This window comes from Eretmochelys imbricata, chromosome 10 (assembly GCF_965152235.1).
Source record: "Eretmochelys imbricata isolate rEreImb1 chromosome 10, rEreImb1.hap1, whole genome shotgun sequence".
Lineage (NCBI taxonomy): Eukaryota > Metazoa > Chordata > Testudines > Cheloniidae > Eretmochelys > Eretmochelys imbricata.
The window spans coordinates 11,707,073-11,732,739 of record NC_135581.1 but is presented as its reverse complement, the minus strand read 5'-3'; the positions used below and the strand labels follow the sequence as shown (position 1 = coordinate 11,732,739).

Here is a 25,667-nt window from a genome sequence, read left to right as displayed (position 1 = left end):
GTAGAGAGGGCTTATCTTATCCCTGCTCCACACCTAAACCCAATTCGCTGAGAGTACCCTTTTCCACCTTCAGGTTATTTAATAACTTATTTCATGTGTAGACTCAAGGCTATCTGAGCACCTCACACAGAACTCCATGCTTCTCTGTGCTGTCATGTGAGTAACTCACTTCAGAGGAAGAATGACAGGAAAACAATCTTCTAAACAGAGACTGGATGAAATGTGACCAACCCATTTCCTGAGAGGACAGGGTCAACCAACACTAATGTAGAACCCCCTCCTCCATATGCCAGTATTCACTCCCCATCATCCAGCTTGCTGACATATAAAATAAAGTAAAAATTCCACAATAAGACACTTGCACTCCTCCAAACCAGAGGTTCAGCAAGAAATGGCAATCCTTAGAAACAGACAGGAGGGGAAAGACGGGCATTCAAAATTTAAGAAAAAGAACCTGCAGGAGGAATCCTGAATCCTCCAACATTTAGCTGTAACCCTCAGAACACTGGCATAAATCCACCCAAATTAATGTTCAGAGCAACCCTATGAAAAGTATTCAGCCTCCAAAGGGTTAATAATGTGAATGGCCCTTGAGATTCCTCATGGGGTTTAGAGCTTACACTGCACAATAGGGGGAAAAAATGCAGAATGAAACCCCACCTTGAGGATCTCTGCAAGACATGTGTTGCCCATCACAATTTTAGGCATTTTACTCCTAAACCTTGCATTACTCTTCCTGTCTTCATCTATTATCAAGCACCCCCTTATTCTCCTAGTCCCCTGCCTAACACCCACTTCTTCAATAAATCCTTTCTCCTCATCAATAATCCCAGACCCAATCTCTCCTGAAATGTTTTGTAGCTTATTTAAATTGCAAGATTGTCTATGCATCCATGTCTATGCATGTGTAAATTATGATACCACACACATAAATGTGTATTAACTAGGGCTGTTGATTAATCACAGTTAACTCACACGATTAACTCAAAAAAATTAATAATCATTAAAAAATTGTATCGCGATTAATCGCAGTGTTAATCGGACTGTTAAACAATAGCATACCAATTGAAATGTATTAAATATTTTGGATGTTTTTCTACATTTTCATATATATTGTATTCTGTGTTGTAATTGAAATCAGTGTATATTATTTTCTATTACAAATATTTGCCCTGTAAAAATGATAAACAAAAGAAATAGTATTTTTCAGTGCACCTCATACAAGTACTGCACTGCGATCTCTGTCGTGAAAGTGCAAATTACAAATGTAGAATTTTTTGTTACATAACTGCACTCAAAAACAAAACAATGTAAAACTTCAGAGCCTACAATTCCAGTCAGTCCTACTTCTTGTTCAGCCAATCGCTAAGACAAACAAGTTTGTTTACATTTATAGGAAATAATGCTGCCCTCTTATTTACAATGTCACCAGAAAGTGAGAACAGGCATTTGCATGGCACTTTTGTAGCCAGCACTGCAAGGTATTTATGTGCCAGATATGCTAAACATTCATATGCCCCTTCATGCTTCGGCCACCATTCCAGAAGACATGCTTCCATGCTGAGGACGCTTGTTAAAAAAAATGTGTTAATTAAATTTGTGACTGAACTCCTTGGGGGAGAATTTTATGTCCCTCGCTCTGTTTTACCCACATTCTGCCATATATTTCATGTTATAGCAGTCTCGGATGATGACCCAGCACATGTTGTTCATTTTAAGAACACTTTCACTGCAGATTTCACAAAACGCAAAGAAGGTACCAACGTGAGATCTCTAAAGATAGCTACAGCACTGGACCCAAGGTTTAAGAATCTGAAGTGCCTTCCAAAAATCAGACAGGGGCGAGGTGTGGAGTGTGCTTTCAGAAGTCTTAAAAGAGCAACATTCCGATGAGGAAACTATAGAACCCGAACCACCAAAGAAGAAAATCAACCTTCTGCTGGTGGCAGCTGACTGAGATAATGAAAATGAACATGCGTCGGTCCGCTCTGCTTTGGATTGTTATCAAGCAGAACCCGTCATCAGCATGGACACATGTCCCCTGGAATGGTAGTTGAAGCATGAAGGGATATATGAACATTTAGCGCATCTGGCACGTACATATCTTGTGACGCCGACTACAACAATGCCATGAGAACACCTGTTCTTACTTTCAGGTGACACTGTAAACAAGAAGCGGGCAGCATTATCTCCTGCAAATGTAAACAAACTTTTTGTCTGAGCAATTGACTGAACAAGAAGTAGGACTGAGTGGACTTGCAGGCTCTAAAATTTTACATTGTTTTATTTTTTAATGTAGTTATTTTTGTACATAATTCTACATTTGTAAATTCAACTTTCATGATAAAGAGATTGCACTACAGTACTTGTATTAGGTGAACTGAAAAATATTATTTCTTTTGTTTTATTACAAATAATTGTAATAAAAAATATAAAGTGAGTATTGTACACTTTGTATTCTGTGTTGTAACTGAAATCAATATATTTGAAAATGTAGAAAACATCCAAAAATATTTAAATAAATGGTATTCTATTATTAACAGTGCGATTAATCGCTTGACAGCCCTAGTATTAACAATAAATTGTTCAAAAACATCAGCATGTGTAATACAACCTGGGTGACCAAGCAGGTTAAACTTGCACTTGTACTGGTTGTGTTCTCAGACCAGCAGTCAGAGAACACAAAAGGATAACTTCAGAACAGCTGCCAGTATTTTGGGAAAAACACTACCATGGAATTAATATTAACCCTACAGAACAACACACTCTAAAACTGCTCAACATTTTTCACTCTACTGTCAAAGAAACCAGTTTAAGAACAGACCCAAGATTCTTGGCCAGAACTAGTGGATAATGGTGTGAATTCATTGGTATGAGTAGCTGCATTCAGCCAACTGATAGAAGAAGTTAAATGCACCCCCTTGGAAATAATAAAATATTTAACCCTTCTTGTTATGTATGCCCTGTGTAGAGCTGTACAGCTACACCTGTGAAAACATTCCCTTTGATTTCAGCAGACCACCACATAGTAATGTTTACATATAGCACAGTATATATGCCAGAGACATCAGGTATGAAGTGCTCCATGAAAGCATAAGGGAGTGTTAGTAACAAACAGAAGGAATTTAGCTACCTTCTGCAATCCATCCCTTTACATAGAGAATAACTCAAAGGAAGCTGCTCTTTTTGCACTCTTATGTCAGCATACACAAATTTGGGTAAAAATAGTCACGGATACCATCCATCCCTTGCAGTAATGGCAGTTCATTGATAAATTCCCTGTGTGCATACACCTAGTCCAAGAAGACAGGAAGACTCCCAATTTGCACGCTCTATAATTGGTCATCTATAGGATCACAAGACCTGCAAGTCTTTATTGTGCAAATTCCAGCTGCAAGTACAGGTCGCTTTGCTACACTATATCAATTTTGTATGCATGCGTGCACACACATTTACTTTAAAAAGAGGAAGGTTTGTCTAGTGCAGGGATTGGCAACCTTTGGCAAGTGGCCCATCAGGGAAATCTGCTGGTGGTCCGGGACGGTTTGTTTACTTGCAGCGTCTGCAGGTTCGGCCCATCACAGCTTCCACTGGCCGCGGTTTGCCGTTTCAGGCCAATGGGGGCTGCGGGAAGCAGCATGGGCCAAGGGATGTGCTGGCCGTCGCCTCCCACAGCCTCCATTGGCCTGGAACGGTGACCACGGCCAGTGGGAGCTGCAATCGGCCAAACCTGCAGACGCTGCAGGTAAACAAACCATCCCGGGCCACCAGCGGATTTTCCTGATGGGCCACTTGCCAAAGGTTGCCAATCCCTGGTCTAGTGGTTAAAGCACAGGACATAGAATCAAGGGGTAGGAGTTTTATTCCTGGGCAAATTCTGTCAAGTCAAACTCTCCAAACTTTGCAAAAAGAAAAGGAGTACTTGTGGCACCTTAGAGACTAACTTTGTTATCCCCATTTTACAGACGGGGAAAACTAACAACTCCCTACCTCACTAGGGTGTTTTGAGATTAAGTTAATTCATGGTTTTAAAGTGCTCAGGCATCCTCAAATGTAAGGTGCCACAGAAGTATTTATTATGTTAGCAACAGCAGATTTCCTACAAGACGACAAAAAATGTTCTGGAAGCAACAAAGCTAACCCCTCAGGAAGGGAAGCTGAAATTTCCTCATCATTATCACAGGTCAAAGCCTCAGGGAGAAGAGGTGGCTTCACATCTCAAAAGAGGGAAGCCAGAGCTGTACATTTATGCATGGGGAGACCTCAGATTTCCCCTTGGCAAAAACAGATGTTTCACTCACACTTCTGAGCCAGGAGCATTGAAACAATAATATAAGTATCATTCATCAGCATGTCCCTTCCCCTTCCACAAAAACCTCAGGAGTTACAGATTAAACCTATCATCTATTTACTATATCAGTTAACCCCTCTGTCTCCCCTCACCTCTTAATTCCCCCTTTCCTGTCCATACCAACCTTCCTTGAACATCTGGCTTGTCCCCCAACTGAAAATTCAATTTGTTTTCCCTCCCTCATCTTATGTTGAAAGGTCTTGCATAGTTTGAAATGTCAAAGAGAAAACACGTTTCAGAGTAGCAGCCGTGTTAGTCTGTATTCGCAAAAAGAAAAGGAGTACTTGTGGCACCTTAGAGACTAACCAATTTATTTGAGCATAAGCTTTTGTGCATCCGATGAAGTGAGCTGTAGCTCACGAAAGCTTATGCTCAAATAAATTGGTTAGTCTCTAAGGTGCCACAAGTACTTTCTTTTTTCTTAAAGAGAAAACAGTAACTCTAAAAGTGTGTTGCAAGGAAGCCCTTCCTTCCCCCATCAAGGGGCCTAGCATGCTTTTGATATTCAAGTGTTTGGAGTTTTTCTTGTTTTTACATCTCCTGTAAATTCATCTGATCTACCAGGACGAGACCCAGGAGAATCCAGTCCACTTTGTCCAGTAGAATTTTCTGTTTACTATGCAGGTCTGTGTTCAACATGAAAGAGAAGGCATTCTTCTGACCAGGTTCAAAGTAAGCTATCCATTACGTTTCCCTTCAGCTGTAACTTCTGTTTGCTGAGGGCTTGTGAATTATACTGTCTTTGCTCCTCCCTTCTCTCCAACATACAGCTGCCTGCAACCTCCATCCCATGCCGACCTGCCACACACACCCAAAAAGGACACCTATTCAATTCCATAATAGATCATTACAAAGCATTTATGATGTGGGGACTAGCAAGATCTTGCTCTTCACTTTTCATTTCTCTCCAGCCCAAACATTCCCGGTGAAGATCTTTTAGTCTCAAGCCTGTGTCTTGGAGCTTCAGCACTTGCACGGGCTGCTCCAGCCTTCACTTCTGATTCTGTGGATCAGGCAGGGAGTTAATGGCACCACTCTAAACATTTGGGTACTGTGTTACCTGAAGACTGTTTAATAAAATAATGACACTTCGCATTTCTACAGCACCTTTCAGTCACAGACTTCAAAATGCTTCACAAAGAAGGATAAGTATCATTCTCCCCATTTTACAGAAGGGAAACCTGCAGCTAAATTAAATCATTTGTCCAATGTCACACAGTGATTGTGTGAGAGAACAAGGAATTGATCCCAAGCCTCCTGAGCCCCAGCCTTGTGCCCTGTCCACTCAACTATGCTGCTTGTTCTCCAAGTGATTACGTGATTTTCCAAGTCTCGGTAATACAAGGAGTCCTTATACTGTACACAGAGCACATTCCATCCACAAGCAAGGCAGAAGATCATAGTCCCAATGTGCAGCTACAATAATAAAAATAATAATAATTAACTGAGATACAGCTACAAATTGGAGAAATAACAGGATTATAGGAAAGACTCCATTGAGGAATATTTCCATGGACTACAGAGAAAGCAAAGTCATGGCCAGTGCAGACTTGAGTCCTCAATTCAATATCAATAAACTGTTGCTCTTAAGGTATGGATGTGACAGAAGATAAAAAGCAAGCAAACAGTAACTGAAACAAAGCTTAGCCCTCTAAACTCAAAAGATAACCTGAGCTTAATGACTAGGCATGTAACTGCTGCCCCAAACACTTTCCTGTTTGAAGATGGTTTTCAGGAAGTCACCAGCCACCGCAGCCTTGCTAGAATCTCCCAGCAAGAAGAAACTGCATTAGGTACATTCCACGAGTATTTCTAAAGTTAGAAACTGTCAAGCTTCTGCAGTCCCCACCGCCCCATTTACTCAGGCCTGGAGAACCCCATCCAAAGGGAACAACTATCCTGCTCTACTATCATTTCTTTCCTCCCTTGCACATGAAGCGGCTATCTAAGAAGAAAACTAGGGACAAAGTATTTTAACTATAGATTTATCATGCATTAAAATAAGTGCATTGGCAAAAGACCAGTTTGGAGACAACACCAATTAAACCAATCTCTCACCCCGCTTCCAAATATTATTGAAGAGTAGAATTCCCAGCCAGTGCGTTCACAAACCTTATTTTCAAAACTGAAAGCTTCAGGGGGAGGAAGTGGGGACTGCAAATTCCACTTGCCTGCAACCGGTACAATTCTCTCCTCTCTGGTGCACAAGGTCTGCACACACAGTTAAAGATTTACCACTAGAGAAAAATAAACATCTGGATTTAGCAGTGCACTTGGCTTTCAGGACTAGCCATAATAATCATCGGTTCCAAACAAGCTGCAATACAGGCATAAACAACCAAAAAAATAACTTACCAGTGCCAGCTATTTTCTGAGAGAGTGACTTGCACCAATAATAAAAAAGTTACTTTTTAACCTTCTATAACCAGATTCTGTTTAAAAGTACCTTTCATTCTAGGGACAAGGAAAGGCAAATAGATTGTCCACCTGTCCCTCTACAGAAAATCCATCAACAGCCTGTCTGAAGCCTCACTACTGTAGAGAAGAGAAGTCTTTGGCCTTCCTAGAGCATACACAGCCAAACTGTGGTGGTTCACAGAAGAGGAGCTCAACCATCTCAAACTAAACAGGGACCATCAAACCCACACCACGATGCTAGAGATAAAAGTAATGGTTCAAGTTCCTCCAGTCTACCCTGCCTTCCACAGCCAAGGCTTCCTTCACTAAAACCCAATTCACTCCCACAGTTTACAATATTTGTCAGAGGAAGACAAATGAAGACGAGCAGGTCAGTCAGTTACAGAACTACTAGACAGAAACAGCCTATGCCAAAACACCATCACTGTTTCATCATTATAAGCCTCCTAAAACAGCCAGATCAGAACTTTCCACAACAGACACGCCTAACCAAGCTTGCTCTCTGGCACTATAAAACACCATCTCACAAAGACACTTGTTCTAATCTCTTACACTGGTCCTTGGCAGCAACAGCCCAGATTTATTTTACAAACATGACCATGGGGGGGAGAAATGCAGTAACCCCATATCTGTAGGGTTAACAAAAGGACGCACATACCTGATGCTGGAAGCAATCCTACCAAACTTCTTATTTCTTTCATGCATAAAACCTACTTACTTTTTGTTAACTCTACCTTTGTGTGTTTTCAAGTGGACACAAAACACTACCCACAGAACAATAATTAGTGATCAGCTGTCTGAAGCTGCTCTAATTAACTGTATCCCTCTCTCCTCCCTCAAAGAGAAAACTGGCAGAGAAGTGTCCTTCTGCAATTGATATCTGATTAATATCCAATAGATCAGCTTTCAGGGGGCTGTACTCTGCCTTTCAGAGAGATGGAGATGATCATACAACTGTCCCTCCCATCTTTAATTACCAGGAGTCTAGTGAATTAAAAAACATATATTAAAAACAAGTAAATAAGACACATCAGAAGCTCCCTCCCGTTCTCATTGCATAACTAACACTAGCAGAATGTGCTGCAAGTTTCACACAACGTCATGATCTTAAGAGCAGCTCCCAATGCTGAAGTTTTAAGAAAATGCAGCTGAATGTCTTTTTCAAGTTAGGATTTATTTTTGGCTTGCCTCAATTGGGAAAGGAGAAGTGGTCCACATCCTGGAGAGTCTTCCCAGACTGTCTATGATGACAGTACCTAGCAGACTGCATCATAAATTTCACCAAGTGTTTAAAGTGTCACTGAATCCACTTACATAGCCACAGTAAAACAAAACACACTAAAAAAAATTCATTTTAGCAGCTATGAAAGTGTCCAGCTATATAACTCCCAGTGAGAGTGTTTTACAGTTTGCCAGACTATTCAGTTTTCAGATTAAATTATGGAGAAGGGAACCATTAAAAATGTATCCACATCTTTAACAAATGCAAACAGTGCCCTGAATGTACTGTGGTCTTGTTCACGATTCATTCAGTATAAAAACCACTCGACTTTGCAATCCATTAGCCCTCTCTACCCTCCAGTGGTAACAGCTTCCCTTACAGGCAGGCCCCAACCTCAGCCACGATACATGAGTTCACTACCAGCTCTCTCCCTACACAAGGAGGCAAGCTAAGCACAAGATGAGAATGGACCCAACTCATGCCTGAGGTCAAAACCTTGGAAAGACTAGTCCAGTAAGCCAGGTCCTAACAGACCCCATGATCCACAGAGTCACTGGGCAAGTCAGTTTGCCTCTTTGTGGCTTGGTCATCGCCAAGATATGGGGAGGGCACATCAATACATCTCATCCCAAGGAAATGGGACTGGCCAAGGCATCTCTGCAGACCAACACTGTGAGTGTGAAGTCTTCTTTGGAAATGGGTGGAGTGGGGCAGCCCTGGTACACGCCACCACATGGCCCCAGCCCAGCTGTCCAGAGTGGGGAGGCAGCTCTGACATGCCTCCTTCTCAGCATTTTTTCAGGGGTGAGGGCAAGGGAGAAGGCAGCCCTGACAAACACCTTCCCCTGCCTAACTTATTTGGGGAGGCCGACAGGAGCAAGGAATCCCTGACACCCCCAGTTCAACTGAAAGAGAAAGAGACAGCCCTGAATCCTGCCACCTCCTATGTCCATCTCCCAGTTGGTGGAGAGAAGGAAGAGACAGCACCGACACCCCCGCCTCCTGCACCCAGCTCCCTTGGGTTGGAGGGGGAGACAGACCCCGACCCCCCCCGCCCGGCTTCCTTAGGTGGGGGAGGGGAGCAGAGACAACCCTGACACCCTATCCTCCTGTGCCTGACTCCCTTGGGGGGGGGGGACACAGCCCTGACACCCCCTCCTCCTGCGCCTGGCCCCTGGCAGGGAGGGGGGAGAGAGACCCTGACACCCCCTCCTCCTGCACCCGGCCCCTGGGGGGGGAGGGGAGAGAGACCCTGACACATACCCCCCTCCTGCGCCCGGCCCCTGGGGAGGGAGGGGGGAAGACACAGCACTGACACCCCCTCCTCCTGCACCTGGCCCCTGGGGGGGGAGGGGAGAGAGACCCTGACACATACCCCCCTCCTGCGCCTGGCCCCTGGGGGGGGGGGAGAGGGGGAAGACACAGCCCTGACACATACCCCCCCTCCTGCGCCTGGCCCCTGGGGGGGGAGGGGGAAGACACAGCCCTGACACATACCCCCCTCCTGCGCCTGGCCCCTGGGGGGGGAGGGGGAAGACACAGCCCTGACACCCCCTCCTCCTGCGCCCGGCCCCTGGGGGGAAGACACAGCCCCGATACCCCCTCCTCCTGCGCCCAGCCCCTGGGGGGGGAGGGGAGAGAGACCCTGACACATACCCCCCTCCTGCGCCCGGGAGGGGAGAGAGAGACCCTGACACATACCCCCCTCCTGCGCCCGGCCCCTGGGGGGGAGGGGGGAAGACACAGCCCTGACACATACCCCCCTCCTGCGCCCGGCCCCTGGGGGGGAGGGGGGAAGACACAGCCCTGACACATACCCCCCTCCTGCGCCCGGCCCCTGGGGGGGACGGGGGAAGACACAGCCCTGACACATACCCCCCTCCTGCGCCCGGCCCCTGGGGGAGGAGGGGGGAAGACACAGCCCTGACACCCCCTCCTCCTGCGCCCGGCCCCTGGGGGAGGAGGGGGGAAGACACAGCCCTGACACCCCCTCCTCCTGCGCCCGGCCCCTGGGGGAGGAGGGGGGAAGACACAGCCCTGACACCCCCTCCTCCTGCGCCCGGCCCCTGGGGGAGGAGGGGGGAAGACACAGCCCTGACTCCCCCTCCTCCTGCGCCCGGCCCCTGGGGGAGGAGGGGGGAAGACACAGCCCTGACACATACCCCCCTCCTGCGCCCGGCCCCGTGGTTACAGGGGAGGAAGAGAGAGACCCTGACACCCCGCCCGGCTCCCTTGGGTGGTGGGGGAGACGGGCCCCGACACCCCGCCCGGCGCCCTTGCGGGGGAGGACACCGCCCCAGCTCCCGAGGCGAAGCAGCCCTCGCAGCCCCCCTACCCCCCGTTCCGTACCGGTGGCGGCTCCGCCCGAGCCTGCGGGCACCTCCCCGTCCATCTCGCCAGCGGTCATGTGAGCCCGGGATCCCCGCCGCCGCCCTCCCCTTCCTGCTCCGCGCCCGCCCCTCAGAGGGGGCGGAGCCGGGGGCTGGAGAGTCCGACTCGCCTGGCCTGCCCGAGGCCGGGCTGAGGGGAGGCGTCCGGGGCTCCCGGGCCTCGTAGGCTGAGACGTGAAGGGGCGCAGAGGGGGAGATGGGGACACCCGGTGGGGAGGAGACACTGGGGGGGCGGATGGGAACCCCATGCCGGGAGGGAGCGGGGCCACATGAAGTGGAGCAGAGAGGGGAAGAAGGAGCGAGGAAGCGAGGGGGGACATGAGGGAGGCGGCGGAGTCACTTTCATGTTGTCGTGTCCGCCTGAAAGCCCAAGGTCTTTCTGTCTCCACGACAGTCGCTTAATCGGCTTCAGAGTAACAGCCGTGCTAGTCTGTATTCGCAAAAAGGAAAGGAGGACTTGTGGCACCTTAGAGACTAACCAATGTATTTGAGCATGAGCTTTCGTGAGCTGCAGCTCACTTCATCGGATGCATCCTGTGGAAACTGCAGAAGACATTATATACACAGAGACCATGAAACAATACCTCCTCCCACCCCGCTCTCCTGCTGGTAATAGCTTATCTAAAGTGATCACTCTCCTTACGATGTGTATGATGATCAAGTTGGGCCATTTCCAAAACCTGGATTTCCTTTATGCATCATAAAGCATTCAAAAATAAGAAAGCTTGTCCTACAGATGTATTTTCTAAAGGTACATCAGATGAGGATTTCAGACATGCATAACTCACATCTTATTTTATCAACAGATCTTTCTCAATCTGGAACTATATGGCTGATTCTAATATAAATAAATAAGACATATTGCATAATGTTGTTTTTTTTTTTTTTGAAACACAGCCAAGAAAGCAGAGAGAATGTAAAATTTAAATGTTTATGAATTGTGAATCTTCTCATTACAATACTACCAGCCTACAATACAGTAATACTTTTCACTTTCAATTTACAAACCACTGTACATACATTCACTAATTAATCTTCATTTTACTTCGGCAAGATAGGTAATTAGTATCCCCATTACTACATAAGGAAACTAAGACACAGAAAGTTACTTTACAAAGTGAGACTTGTAGACCTCGGTAATCATGAGCATGCCACTCTCCCTTGAATTTTTTTCATGCTGCTTCCCCACCCAAAAGATGTGAATGACCCAAAGATTCTCCTTTTCCTTCTCCTTCTTGCCCTAGCACTTCTTATGTTGTGCTCCCCAACAGATTAGGAAACAGAGTAAAACTGACTATTCAATTAAAACAATACAGCACAGATACTCCATCTTCTTAGCAAACCAGTAGGACTATCATGAAGCTGATCAGCCCTTTTCTTGAGGACATCAGAACCGCTGGGTCATTTGTACTTTTTGTAGACAGGAAGGGAGGAGGGAGTGGTGAATGTTCAGCACTTCTAAAAATCAGGCCCTATGCTCTTTTCTGTGTAGATATATAATTTGTAAACAAAATGCACAGCAGAATCTACTTGTTCTCATTTAGCCATACGTCTTGGATTGGATTGTACTTATCTTCAAAAACTATTATTATGCCCCAATATGAATATGACATTTTTCACTTAGAATTGCTTTTGCACACTATAGGTGGAGTCATGCAGAAAAATATTGTGAAAAAACGTAACCCAACTGCAGAAATGGTATTTGAATAGGGTTTTAAAGGTCTTCTTTAGCATAAGCCATTGATGCTTCACTTTTACGATAAACACAATAAGAGGCAACATGGACTGGTGGATAGGACACCTCTAGGCACTAGTGTAATATAAATAATAAAAATTACTAGAGAGAGGGGAAAAAAAATTGGGTCATTTGCACCATGGAGATGGCAGGGGCCAATGGGCTCAGTGCTGCAAACATAGTGGGTATTTACGTATGTTTTCCTGTAGAGAGTTTACAGGGTCAGCCTTAACTGTCAGTACTTAAAACCTTGGGCATTAGAAACTGCCCCACTGTAACATACCAGTCTACAGTCCAGACTAATGAGTAGCTGTGTCATCCCTGCTCTCTAACCTGGGTGCCCTTTACAATGCTTTGCTGCTTTAGCCCAGTCTGGACTGCTCACAAACAGCTTCCAGCCGGCAAGTTACTCCCAGCTATGTCTCTGTGTGTGCTGCAGATAGCCAGCCATACTTTGGCTCATACCAATCTTAGTTATGCTGCAGGGTGACCCCAACTCACTCTTAGTCTTAGATTTCCCCCTTTCCTCCCCCAGAAATGTATGTCCTGTACTGCCCAGCCCTCTCCTGGACAATTAAAGTTTGTATATAGTCTGTTATTGCCTTTATAGAAATAATATGCACATACTTGACGCTCCAAACAGAGTTTCCAAAACACTTTGGTTTAAACACACTGCATTAGATAAAACAAGTTTATTAAGTACAAAGATATAGGCTTTAAGGGACTACAAATAATGAGGAATAAAAGTCAGAAATGGTTAAAAAAATAAAGATAAAATGCAACTGGTGCCCAACTTAACAAACTATGTTAAATTCAAAGCAAAGTTTTCTGACCACATGTTCTCAACAGTCTTATTGACTAAACTTCTTAGGTCAGGACCCCTTCTGCAGTTCAATGGCTGCTTTCTTTGTCCGTTCTGGTGCAGAGAATCAATGGACAGAAAGAGAGAGGGAGGGTGCATGGGGTGTTTGTTCCTTCTTTTTGTAGTGTCAGTCCCCATCTTGGAAAACATTTCCGGCAGAGATTCAAGACACAGACAGTCTATGGAGAAGGATGTTTCCTGCTGCTTTTCCTCACCTTTTTGAGGTTTCTTTGTCTACCCTTCCTGATTGATCATGCTGTTTACTAGTTAAATGCAAATTAAGCAGAGCACAAGTTCCTTTGTTCGAGACAGACCTGTTTGCCAGGTTTGGAACACATTAATAACATTATACAGGGAAATCTTATGACTTCACATACAATGTTGCCACACATATTTTAATAGGACAATATGGACCAGCAAATTATGAGTTTTCAGATGATACCTCTCAAGACATACTTTATACCAGAGGTGGGCAAACTACGACCCGCGGGACCCTCCTGCCCAGACCCTGAGCTCCTGGCCTGGGAGGCTTGCCCCCAGCCCCTCCCCTGCTGTTCCCCCTCCCCCGCAGCCTCAGCATGCCACGCCGCGTTGCGCTCTGGGTGGCCGGGCAGTGCAGTTGCAGAGCCACGGCCTGACCCGGTGCTCTGGGCAGCGCAGCTGTAGAGCCGCCAGCCACTGGTGCTCCAGGCAGCGTGGTAAGGGGGGAGCGAGGGGGTGGGTAGAGGACAGGGGAGTTCAGGGGTGCGGTTAGAGGTCGGGGGGTCAGGGTGGGGAACAGGGGCGGTGGATGGGGCAGGAGTCCCGGGGGGGCTGTCAGGGGACAGGGAACGGGGGGGTTGGATGGGGCAGGAGTCCCAGGGGAGCCCTCAGGGGGTGAGAAGCAGGGGGGTCAGATAGGAGGCGGGGGCCAGACCACACCTGGCTGTTTGGGGAGACCCCGCCTCCCCTAACTGGCCCTCCATACAATTTTGGAAACCCGATGTGGCCCTCAGACCAAAAAGTTTGCCCGCCCCTGCTTTATACCAAGATTAGTACAACAGTGTGTAGGGTGTGGACACAGGTACATTCTGTCACACCCACCCAATCCTGAAACTGCTGATTAAGGATGGAAAGAGTCACACTGAAAAAGCAGTGAAAAACAGTTGGCATACGGGCAGAGAAGCAGTTTCTATAGAAAGGGAAAGAAATAAAAGAGAAGAGAAGCTGAAAGTTATTGCAAATGAAGGGGGACTGTAGAGGCAAAGAGAGGGGAGAAAGGTCATGTGTTTAATCTGAGTGGTAACAAAAGGAAAACTGGTTAGTCTGAAGGTAGCTCTGCTCCATCCCCAGCACCTTCACTTAATGTTGCTGCAAACTAAGTCAAGATCCTGATATGCAAATCAACAATAATTTACTGAAAAAAATCTATTATTGCATCCCTCATTGCATAAAAATAGCCCATTCTAAATTTCCTTCTTTAAGAGCTTCAGGTCCTAGATTCTCAAAGTTATTTAGATGCCTAAATACCATTGAGGATCAGGGCCCAGGGGAGAATATGTAATAGCCAGATAAATACGGTACACTAAATTAGCTAGATTTGAGAGGAGTTAGAGTGACATCCTGTGACTAGTTTGCAAAATAACAAATCTGGATTTCCTGACTTTTCCCCCTCAAGTTTCTTCTCCTAAATGTCACTTTAAAATTGAGAAGATATTCACAATCAACTCTAAGACCCAAACATGCTGCCTTATATATGCCACTCTGAATACATCACACTGTGTCACAAACTCAAAATGGTACTTCACACTTTTTTCCTTTGGTCTTAGGCCTGAAGTGTTCCTACCAGAATTTACATGGCTTTCTAGCAGGTAATGTACCCCTAAATTACAGGTGGGCTTGCTCAGAAAATCATTTGCTGATCACCTCTGTAGGAAATGTGGTAATTAAAGGGGCAATACACCAACATTTAAAACCCAGTATTGTTACAAGTGATACTTAAGGAGCATGGAAAGAGCTTAGAGAAAAAATATTTTTCTCTAGTTTTCCAGTTTTATTTTATGACTTTGACTGCACTTTACATAGAATTATGTTCAGTGTTCCTCCTGAATAGTCATTTTGTCAGTGTCCTTGCTTGTGGTAGGGGAGGCAGAAATATTTTTAAAAGGGGGGAAAATGTGATTGATTATAAAATCACAAAAATTGGCCGAGCACCTGATGTAGTCACCTGAAATGACTTTTGTAATATTAACAAAATAACTAGATTTCAAGTTGATGGTGTCCTTCTCAATAAACAGTTTTGAGGCAGTGGCTATCTCTCATTGCATCAGCAAATGGTACCTTTCAGCCACTCCTTATCCAGGCACCAGTAACAGAGAAAACCTTTCTGTGTCCCATTTCTATTGCTTCTGATGAGGCAATGACTCGCCCCGTCCCAGTACTCAGGGCCATCCATCTAGAGCTTCACTGCACATGGGGTCCCATGTGAATGGCTCATCATCTCATGGCTTATTTAGGCTGTTGCCAGATTTCAGATGGTGCCCTAAAGCTTAATTGTTCTGTATGCCATACCCTAGCCCCTTTCAGGTGTGGCATTGCAATGAGGGCTCCCTGGAGGTGAGCAGCTCCGTACCCCTTTTCCCAGGATCCCTGCCCCTGACAGAAAACAGGGTTTCATCATAACCCTGGTTTCAGAATAGCAGCCGTGTTAGTCTGTATCTGCACAAAAAAAAAAGAGGAGTACTTGTGGCACCTTAGAGACGAACAAATTTATTTGAGCATAAGCTTTCGTGAGCTACAGCTCACTTCATCAGATGCATGCAGTAGAAAATACAGTGGGGAGATTTTATATACACAGAAAGAAAAGGAGTACTTGTGGCACCTTAGAGACTAACCAATTTATTTGAGCATAAGCTTTCTGAGCTACAGCTGTATGCATCCGATGAAGTGAGCTGTAGCTCACGAAAGCTCATGCTCAAATAAATTGGTTAGTCTCTAAGGTGCCACAAGTACTCCTTTTCTTTTTGCGAATACAGACTAACACGGCTGTTACTCTGAAACCTGTCTATGTACACAGAGAACATGAAGCAATGGGTGTTACCATACACACTGTAAGGAGAGTGATCAGGAGTACACTAGAGTCACTTCAGGCTCATACTTTGCCTCTAGTGTCATGGCGGTCACACGTCCCTATTCCCAGCGCCTAGAACCTCCCTAGGAAGTGCTCTTCCAACCACGTGAAGGGGGGAGAGAGAGAGAGAGCGCTGATGTGGCGACCTTTGTTGGACCGTACCATCCTAAATGTGACCCCTTCTTACCGGGGGTTTAAATAGTCTCCGAAAATGTTTGCTGTGTCTTCTCGTAGTACCGCCCATGATCATGTGCTACCCTCCCTTCGATTGGCGTTGGTAGCGTCCAAGCGTTGGCTATGTCCATTATACAACATTTGTAGGGGTACCAGGGATATATTATCCTATTATTATACCGTTTTATCATTTTACCCCCTTATCTTAAATACATTACAATACCCTGGGTGCATTTTATTTTTAATCTATACAGGGAGGTGTATTCGGTATCTCTCCCTTTTCCACCTTCGAAGATGGTTCAGTCAGGCCTCACCTAGTGCTGCTGACGAGGGCTGCCATGTTGGACTAAACCAAACTGGTGTATGAAGAAGGGAGAATTGGTTTTGAGGGGAGGTAGGGATTGAAGTCGCCATCGGCGCTGTAGGGAGCGGGATGGAGAAGAAGGCCAGGTGATTATAGAGCGTGTGGCGAGAGGAAGGTACTGGGTGAAAAATTACACCCCACCCTCCCCCCACACACTAGGAGTTGGTGTGTTCTGCTTCGCCATGCCCGCCGGGTCTCGCGCACATGGCCTAGCCGTCGGAGACTCCCCTCCCCCCTGCCTTTCCCCGGAGAGCCTGAGTGAGCGCGGCGGGCCCAGCAGCGACCCCCTCCCCATGCAGGAGACGGAGGAGAGCCAGGCGCCCGCGGCGGCCGGAGCCGAGGGGTCCGGGGACGAGCCCGAGCAGCCGGACGGGCCCCCCCAGCGGGAGGAAGCGTCTTCGCCGGCGCCGCCATCGCCCGGCTCCCAGGAGGAGCAGCCGGCGCCGCCATCGCCCACTTCGCAGGAGGCGCCGCCCGCCGCTGAGGAGGCCGTCGCCCGCCCGGAGGAGCCGCCCGGCCCGCAGACCCCCGAGGAGAAGGCGGAGGCCGCGGCCGAGGAGCGGGAGGAAGCCGAGCCCGCGGAGGAGCCCGAGGACGACGTCTCCTTCAGCGACCCCGAGGACTTCGTGGACGACATCAGCGAGGAAGGTGCGGAGGCCGGGGCTGTGTGGCTGGCCCGCCGGGGGCCGAGGCCTGGTCAGGCCGGGCCTCCAGGCGCGGGGCGTGGCGGGGGGGCCTCCAGAGGCGGCCGGAGCGGCGCAAACCTGGACAGGCGGGAAGGGGCGAGCGGCGGGGCCCACGGGTCTGTGGAGCCGTCAGAGACCGGGGCCTTGGGTGCCCGCCTGGGCATCACGGTGGGTGGGGGCGTAGCGTCCGCCAACTAGGCCGTGCTGCGCTGGGCTCCGGATTCCCGTCCTCCCTGTCCCCGGCGCCGCGTGAGGGAGGCGGGCGGCCTGACGGGCATCTCTAGGCCCGGCTCGCTGCGAAGAGCCGGGCTGGGACCCCGCTGAAGCGGCTCCATAGGGGCCCTGCATCCTGGTCCCCCTGGTGACTAGTTGGTGGGCCGCCAGCGGTGCAGGGGAGGCTCGTGTCCTCAAGACCCCCAAGGCTCCCGCCCCCCTTGCCAGGCGGTGCCACCCCGCGGCGCTGCCGCTGGTCCGCTTGCACCGTGGGGAGGGAGAGCCGCTCGAGCTGCGGCTCTCGCAAGCCACTGTGATCTGCTGCGCGCTGTGTAGCGTTCCTTGGCATTTGCACCGGGGGTCCCAGAGCAGGCGTCTCTTACATCCCGCACATGCCAGCCACGCTGTTCGTATGTGGTGTTTCTATTACAGCAGCTTATTCAGAATCCTTTTCAGAATAGGGTCCTCACTCTGTTATGCATACAAATGCACAGTGGGGATAGAGTCTCTGCCATGAAGGGCTCATAATGTTAGCAGATGGCGTCTGTGCACGTGAGAGCAGGAGTCTCTTCTATATTAGTACTGCTGTATTCCAAGTACGCTTAAACGTTAAGTTTGTTAAAAGCAGTGTTTTTATTATAATATAAAACCTATTAAACCAAACCTCTTAAGTACCTTTCATATTAATGTACCATAAAGTACTTGGTAAACTTAATTGCTTTTCATTCTTAAACCCACTAACATTTGAAAGCATTTGCATATTTGCCAGCCCAGGACAATGATGTAATTCACTTGATTGTTCCCAGATCTCATCCTTTAGTTATTTTGGATTATCTAGCATATGGATTTTCAAACCAGCCCGTCAAACACCTCTCCTCAAGGTCTACGGAGTGAAAAGTTTTGAGAATGGTAGGGAGGGGTCATTCCATCAGTGAGTGGATAGGATTGCTCTTATGTGATCTTCAGAATGCAATAGCTGAAGAGCATTTTATTTGCTACTAGTGAATCCAAGATGTGTAGCTACATGGAAAATATAGTTGAATGCTATCGTGTGTAATTATCTAGAGATGCATATAATTTGTGTTGTGGTTGTGGGGTGGGGTGGTGAAACTACTCCAAAACCATTTCTTTACTATAGTGAGACCTTGATAAACCAGCTAAACTTGCACACAATGGAATTTTATAAGCAATGTTGTGCTGTACCTGTATTTACTGTATTGAAACAGACAGTAATTATAGGCTCTCGTAATGTCTAAGTGCGGTGTCAGAACTGAAAAGATCCTCTGATTTTAAAATCTGATTTGCATATAAATTAAGTAAGAATCAGTTATTTCTACTAGTAAACAATGCATATACAGTGTGTATATTGCGGGGCAATGAGATGGTACTTTACTACATTAGAACAGTTAAACTCTAAAACTGTACAAAAATTGCTTTAGGCTAAGTAACTTATTTGTATGTTTTTTTCTAAACTTGTGCAGTGGTTAAAGCAGACATGATAAAAACTGCTTGGTCAGGTTTTTTCCCCCATCTTGGGAGAGGCCCTTTAGGTATCTCTACACTGCTGTTAGATACCCTTGGCTGGTCCTTGCCTGCTGACTTGGGCTAAGGAGCTTTTTAATTGGGATATAGATATTCCTGCTGGAGCCTGGCCTCTAGGATCCTGTGAGGTGGTTGAACAGCTCCTTAGCCCAAGCCATGTGAGCCTGAGTAAACTGCTGTGAGTTTTTTAAATTGTGGAGTATATAGGTACCCTGTGCTGAGTTTGGAATGACTGTGTTAATTTTTATCTTCATTCCATTCCAGAACCAGGTAGGCTCTCCCTTTCCACTTCATTGTTAAGGGCTAAACTCTTTCTGGTGTTTAGGGAATGTCATATAAGTAACCTGGTTACAAGATTTTAATCTAATTCTTGCTGGTTCACCAGCTAGCCTGACTTTTCCATCTTTGCTCACTGCTGCTTCAACTGTTCTCTCTTTCTCTTGAGAATCTGTTTTTGAAGGAAAAAGGAAGTAATATGTCCATCTCAGTCATTGCACTAAGAATAATCTTGTGCTTGTGGAAAGCCATTGGAAAGATTAGCTTTTTTTTTCTGTAATATCTTTAGTTCCTGCCCTCTCCACTCTGATCCACTGACCCTTCACTGATTGTGACTGTGCTGGTGAGTTAAGTTAATTTCTTTTACTTTGCAGTGGACCAAATCCTCTGCTATGTCAAGTATCATGCTTGCCCTAGTTTAAATCAGTTGGCAATGGTCCCCAAGGGACCATCTGCCTCTTGAAGATACCAGGAGCACAACACCCCTCCGTTCCAGACATGATTGTCTGCACTATAGGGTAGAGTATACATGCTGGCTATACTAGCTCTGTGCACTCTGAGCTATTGCTAGCTAGGAGCAGCATGAGGGGAGCAGGCCAAGGAACCTGGTCTGGTAGGTCTTTCCTTCAGTACAACCCTAATTCAATCCAGATAAAGCTGTGTTTGTGTATATAGTACAGCAGGGAGAATCTACAGAAAACAAGTTTAAATATGCATTACTCAGTCTGTCTAGATGTCTGGAAACTTGATTATGCAAAAGACTTTAAGACATTCAGAAATCTTAACTGTGACATTTCCTTATACCATCAGTGGTTCTGTCTGATCATAAACATGTCTTGCATTTCTTCTCAGTGGAGTTTCTCTTCTTTGGCCTTTGGTTTGTCACTACTTGTTGGAAATGCTTCCATTTCTATCTGTTATATATGAAAATCTTTTTAATTCTTGCTATGGCAAGGAAAAATACTTTAAATAACATATTGGTGTTTGATTAAAATTTATCCTCTCTGGTTAGCTGTCATGTCCCTGCAGAGATTTCAAAATTCCTCCTTTCACTCTGGGGCCTAAAGTGTCTATTGCATTTACAAACTAAACTACCAACACCTAAATCCCAGAGAAGAGTGATTACACTTCTATGTCTTTCATGTATTTTGCTGTCTTGGCTACTTGGAGAATGGTGTTGCAAACTGGATGTGCATCTTGAGAGCCCTGTATGCACTACAAAATTAATTTCTTTCTGACACCAGTCATCTACATCAGTTTGTCCTGAACCAGTGGCAAAGAGGTAATGAAAATCGGTTCACCTAGTTTACAACACCACTGCGGAAAATGTGATTTGCGAGTCAGTGCATGGTGGTCTTGATTTCACTCAATAGCAGTTAAATCAGTTTTGGCACCTGTTGCTGATCGCCATTGTCAGCGTTACAGCTGTCACTTTCTTAATGTAGATACTACCTTAAAAGCAAGTAGTATTCAAACTGGTGATGATGGTGTTTAGGAGCCCTAGTCGTGGACCAAGACCCCACTGTACTATGCATTGCAGAAGCACAACAAAAAGATGGTCACTGCCCCAGACCCCTATGTGAGGAGAAATTAACTGCTAAACATGCTTCTGTGTCAGCTGTGGGCTATCAGCAGAATAAGACCACATAAATAACTTACTGGGACAAGATGGAGCAAAATTTAAAGATCCTAAGGGCCTACCATGTAGTGACTTGAAAAGAGACTTGTGACTTACTGTTTCTCTTCCTCTTCTTATTAGCATTGTGAACACTGATATGTTCCCTTACATCAGGGGTGGGCAAACTATGGCCCGCAAGCCAGATCTGGCCTGTCGGGGCTTTGGATCTGGCCTGTGGGATTGCCACCCCCGTGGCGCCGCTGGCCCTGCACCGCTCCTAGAAGCGGCCAGCACCATGTCGCTGTGGCCCTTGGAAGAGAGGCGGAGGGCTCCATGCTCTGCTCTTGTCTGCAGGCATCCCCCCCCCACCCCACCCCCCGCTCCCATTGGCCGGGAACAAGGAACTGCAGCCAATGGGAGCTTTGAGGGAGGTACCCACAGGTGAGGGCAGTGTTGTCCGTTTCCCTTCTCCCCACCCCCCACCCCCCCCATATGGTGCTGGCTGCTTCCTGGAGTGGCTTGGGGGCAGGGAGGCTGCCATAGCCCAGCAGCACTGGGCCGGAGCCTGCACTCCAAACCCCCCCACCGCATCCCTCCTACACCCCAACACCCTGCCGAGTCCCCTGCCACACCCCTCCCTGCACCCCAACCTCCTGCCCTGAGCCCCCTCATACACCCTGTACTCCTCCTGCACCCCAGCTCCTTGCCCTGAGCCTCTTCCTGCACACACACCCCCTCTCATACCCTGCACGCCCTCCTGCACTCCTGCCCCAGCCCTATATTCATGGCCCTGCATGCAATTTCCCCACCCAGATGTGGCCCTCGGGCCAAAAAGTTTGCCCACCCCGTCCTATATGCTGCCCCAGAAATTCATTCAGTCATAGGATTAAGATCTGGGAAATTTGCTATACAGTGCCGAGTGTGATGCCATCACCCGTGGTCACTGTAACTGACACAGTGCACAGCCTACTAAAGACTGTTGTCTCTGGGGTGGCACTACAGGCAATGCCAGGTAGGGTCAGTGTGTGCAGCCCTTCTCATGTCATTCGAAACTGGAGAGCGCGCAGTGTGCTGGGATGCTTTTGTTCATCCCAATGACATGGCTGAAAAGCATGTAATGCCACTTTTGGATATAATGAGTGACTGAAGAAAGGCCAGGGCTTTGTGAGATTGTGACATTTTGCAGAAAGTCAAACCACTTTTTACTCAGGATTTGGTACTGACAGCCTGTATAGAATGCCTCTAGCGGCTCTAAGTCTGCCTGTAGCAGGGTCCAGGTTTCTGACACGTATAGCAATATGGGTAGTACTCACATTTGAGAGATCCTGAAATTTGTTAAATGTATGGTCTGTCATTTTTAAATAGGTACTATCAACTTGCTTGGAGTTGGTTTCAACAATTATTTAGAAATAGTTTTAATGTAGTTCACCTATGCTGTGATTCCTTCTGGCAGATTTTACGGTCATGTTTTATGGTTTTACTGTCATATTTGTATTTTGAATGTGTTGGCATTTTAAAAACAGAGGAAAGAAACAAACAGGAGAAACTGACTATTCAGCAGAAACAGTGACCTAGACTATGCATACTCCTGTCAAGTGTGCAAAGACAACAAAATGGAAGGGGGGAGGTGTGGTTGCTTTCTAACCTTTCCTCACTTATCCTACTTGTTACTTGTGTAGTAGATTGTTTGTTTTTTTTTTAAAAAAGGTTGTTTTTTTTTAAAGGTTACCTATTTTAATGTTGTCTAATCTTCCCAGGTTCCACTGGAGGACCTCTGCAGAGTCTCAGGGTGGTTTTGTGACCTCTGTCTAATACCTGAATTGAAGGGGGCATATGCATCCAACCTTTTAACAAATGCATTCTTTATCCAAAATTAGTTTTGTTTTGTTTTTTAATTCAGCTGGAAATGAATTGCATTAATCTCTTATCTTCCACTGGTAGCTATAATTGGGGCAGCCCTGCGTTAACAAGGATTCAACTACATAATTTTTGTTCTGTTGGCTCTTATGATGTCCTCGTTTTTCTGGCTTTCAAATAGCCTAGTTTTTCATTTAAGACACTACCTGGATTTTTGATTGAGGGGAGAGGGAGAGACTGAAAAAACTGTGGGAAGGAAAAGGTATAAATTGGTTGGTAAGGGTAATAGTTTTGATGTAGCATACTTAAACTTCTTTAAGGGATTGATGTGTTCAAAAAAGAACTAGATAAATTCATGGAGGATAGCTCCATCAATGGCTGTTAGTCAGGGTGGGCAGGGATAAAAAACCATGCTCTGAAGTGTCCCTAGCCTCTCTTTGCCAGAAGCTGGGAATGGGTAACTGGATGGATCACTTGATCATTACAGGATACTGGGCTGGATGGACCATTGGTCTGACCCAGTATGGTTGTTTTTATGTTTTTGATACCAAGTGACATTTTGATTTTATTTATCAATGACATGGAAGAAAACATAAAATCATCACTGATGAAGTGTGCAGAAGACACCCAAGTTGGGGAGTGGTAAATAGTGAAGAGGACAGTGCTCTGAACCTGGTGACATCTGGATCGCTTGATAGACCGGGTGAAAGCAAACAATATGCATTTTAATACAGCTAAATGTAAATGGTGTACAGCTAGGATCAAAGAATATAGGCCATACTTACAGGATGGGGGACTCTGTCCTGGGAAGAAATGACTCTGAAAAGGATTTGAGGTCCATGGGGCATAATCAACTGAACATGAGCTCCCAATGTGACACTTAGGCCAGAGGGAATTCTATGTCAACAAAATAAAATTTCTGTGCACAATGTTTTAAAATTCTACAGATTTTGTCAATACATAAATGTGGAGTCTCCAGCATGGCAGTGGGGGAGCACAGGCCACTGGCTGCATGGAAGTGAGAGATGACCCTGCTGCACCTGACCCTAACGCAGCACAAGGGCCGAGCCTACCCCTCTACTCTAGGTGCACCACGTGTGGGCAGGCAGGCTCAGCCCACCGGGATCCAGGTGTGGGGTGAGGGCAGTTCAGTATGGGATCTGGACACCAGCTCATTGGGGGGGGTTCAGGTGGTTGGGACTCATCGGGGGTGGGGGTCTATGTGTGGAAGGAGGGGGCTTGACTGGGGGGGTGGGGGTTCAGGTGCTGGTAGGGTGGGGATTCAGATATAGCTGCTTGGGACTCAGTGGGGTGGGAGTCCAGATGCGGGGGGTTCATCGGGGTGGTCCAGGTACAGGGGGTGTGGGTGTTTGATGGGCCTGCTTAACAGGGGATCCTCAGCAGCTGCTGCTGCCAAGAGGACGCTGCGTGCTGGGCTCCCACTTTCCCCATCCCCTTCTCTTCCATGTCCCATCCTCCTTCCCCCATTTTCCCCGCCCCCCACCCTTGTCCTGCCCCACTGCAGGCACTCACTTTTGTACAGAAAACAGGATGGCTCCCAGCACACAGAAGGGGAGCATGGACCCAGGAGGTGGCATCCAGCTGCAGAGTTAGCAGAGCTGTGGCACACACTCCTTCAGCTAGGCAGCTCTGCGCTCACAGAAATGGCCGGAGCAGTGGCACATGACCCCGCATGATATCTTTCTTCTCTCTCCCCCTTGCCATGCCTTGCCTCTGTTTGGGGGGCAATTTCCCCCCCAAAAAACTATGCACCCGGGCATCCCTAGACTTGCCCCCAACCCCGTATGACTTTCCTTTCACTTCCCCACAGAACGTGATGGGGAAGCAAGAAATTCTGTGGAGGGACATGAATTCTGCACATGTGCAGTAGTGCAGAATTCCTCCAGGACTGCACTGTGGTCAAAAAGAGTTAATCTGATCCTGGAATGGGTAAACAGGAGTGTCAAGTAGGACTAGAGGGGTTATTTTATCTCTGTATTTGGCACTGGTGTGACTGCTTCAGGAATACTGTCTGGTTCAGGTGCCCACAGTTCAAGAAGGGTGTTGATAAATTGGCGAGCATTCTGAGAAAAGCCACAAAAATGATTAATGAATGAGGAAATATGCCTTTTAGTGATAAATTAAATAGATTCAAAGAACTCAGTCTAACAAAGGGAAGGTTAGGGGGTTACTTGGTTGGTCTATAAGTAGCTGCATGTGGAACAAATATTTAATAATGGGCTCTTCAGTCTAACAAAGAAAGAAAGATATAATATAATCCAGTGGTGTAAATTGAAGCTAGACAAATTCAGATTGAAAACAGTGTATACATTTTTGACAGGGAGGGTACTTTACCATTGGAACAATTTACCAATCACTGGCGAATTTTGAATCCAGATTGGATGTTTTTCGAAAAGATATGCTCTAGGAATTATTTTGGGGGTAGTTCTGTGTCTTGTATTATACAGGAGGTCAGACTAGATGATCACAATGATCCCTTCTGGCCTTGGAATCTGAGTTTATGGACCGCTTGCATCATAAAGAAGCAAAAGAACAAAGCAAAAACCACTTTGCATTTATCTACCCTACATTTATAATAATACTGTGGTGCTAACACATTTTGCCAAAATCTGTATAGTAACTGTCAATCCTGTGTAATCTTGGTAATGTTTTATGCATAAAACCGAACAGTTTGGAACAAACTATAGCAGGCTTAACAGACAACGTAATTGTATATTCACTAAATTAAAAATAACACAAGGTCTAATTTTCTGTTTTCTGGTTGGTTGAAATTGAGTAAGCATTTATCAGTGCCAGATATTTCCCAGCACTGTCCTCTTTTCTTTCCCA

At 46.5% G+C, this 25,667-nt stretch overlaps 2 protein-coding genes across 2 annotated transcripts in view; one reads left to right on the top strand and one right to left on the bottom strand.

Moving 5' to 3' along the window:
- The window catches only part of SNX8 (sorting nexin 8), a 30,615-nt gene extending 19,888 nt beyond the window's left edge, over positions 1-10,727 (bottom strand). Inside the window, 4 exon segments of the mRNA XM_077827740.1 lie at positions 10,341-10,503; positions 10,506-10,569; positions 10,571-10,610; positions 10,613-10,727. Of these exon segments, the coding sequence (XP_077683866.1) occupies positions 10,341-10,503; positions 10,506-10,569; positions 10,571-10,610; positions 10,613-10,727 (382 nt within the window).
- A 5,898-nt stretch (positions 10,728-16,625) lies between these two features.
- EIF3B (eukaryotic translation initiation factor 3 subunit B) overlaps positions 16,626-25,667 on the top strand; it is a 34,934-nt gene continuing 25,892 nt past the window's right edge. Inside the window, exon 1 of the mRNA XM_077827692.1 lies at positions 16,626-17,273. Within this exon, the coding sequence (XP_077683818.1) occupies positions 16,808-17,273 (466 nt within the window). The 5' untranslated portion in view covers positions 16,626-16,807. The remainder of the gene's footprint in view (positions 17,274-25,667) is intronic.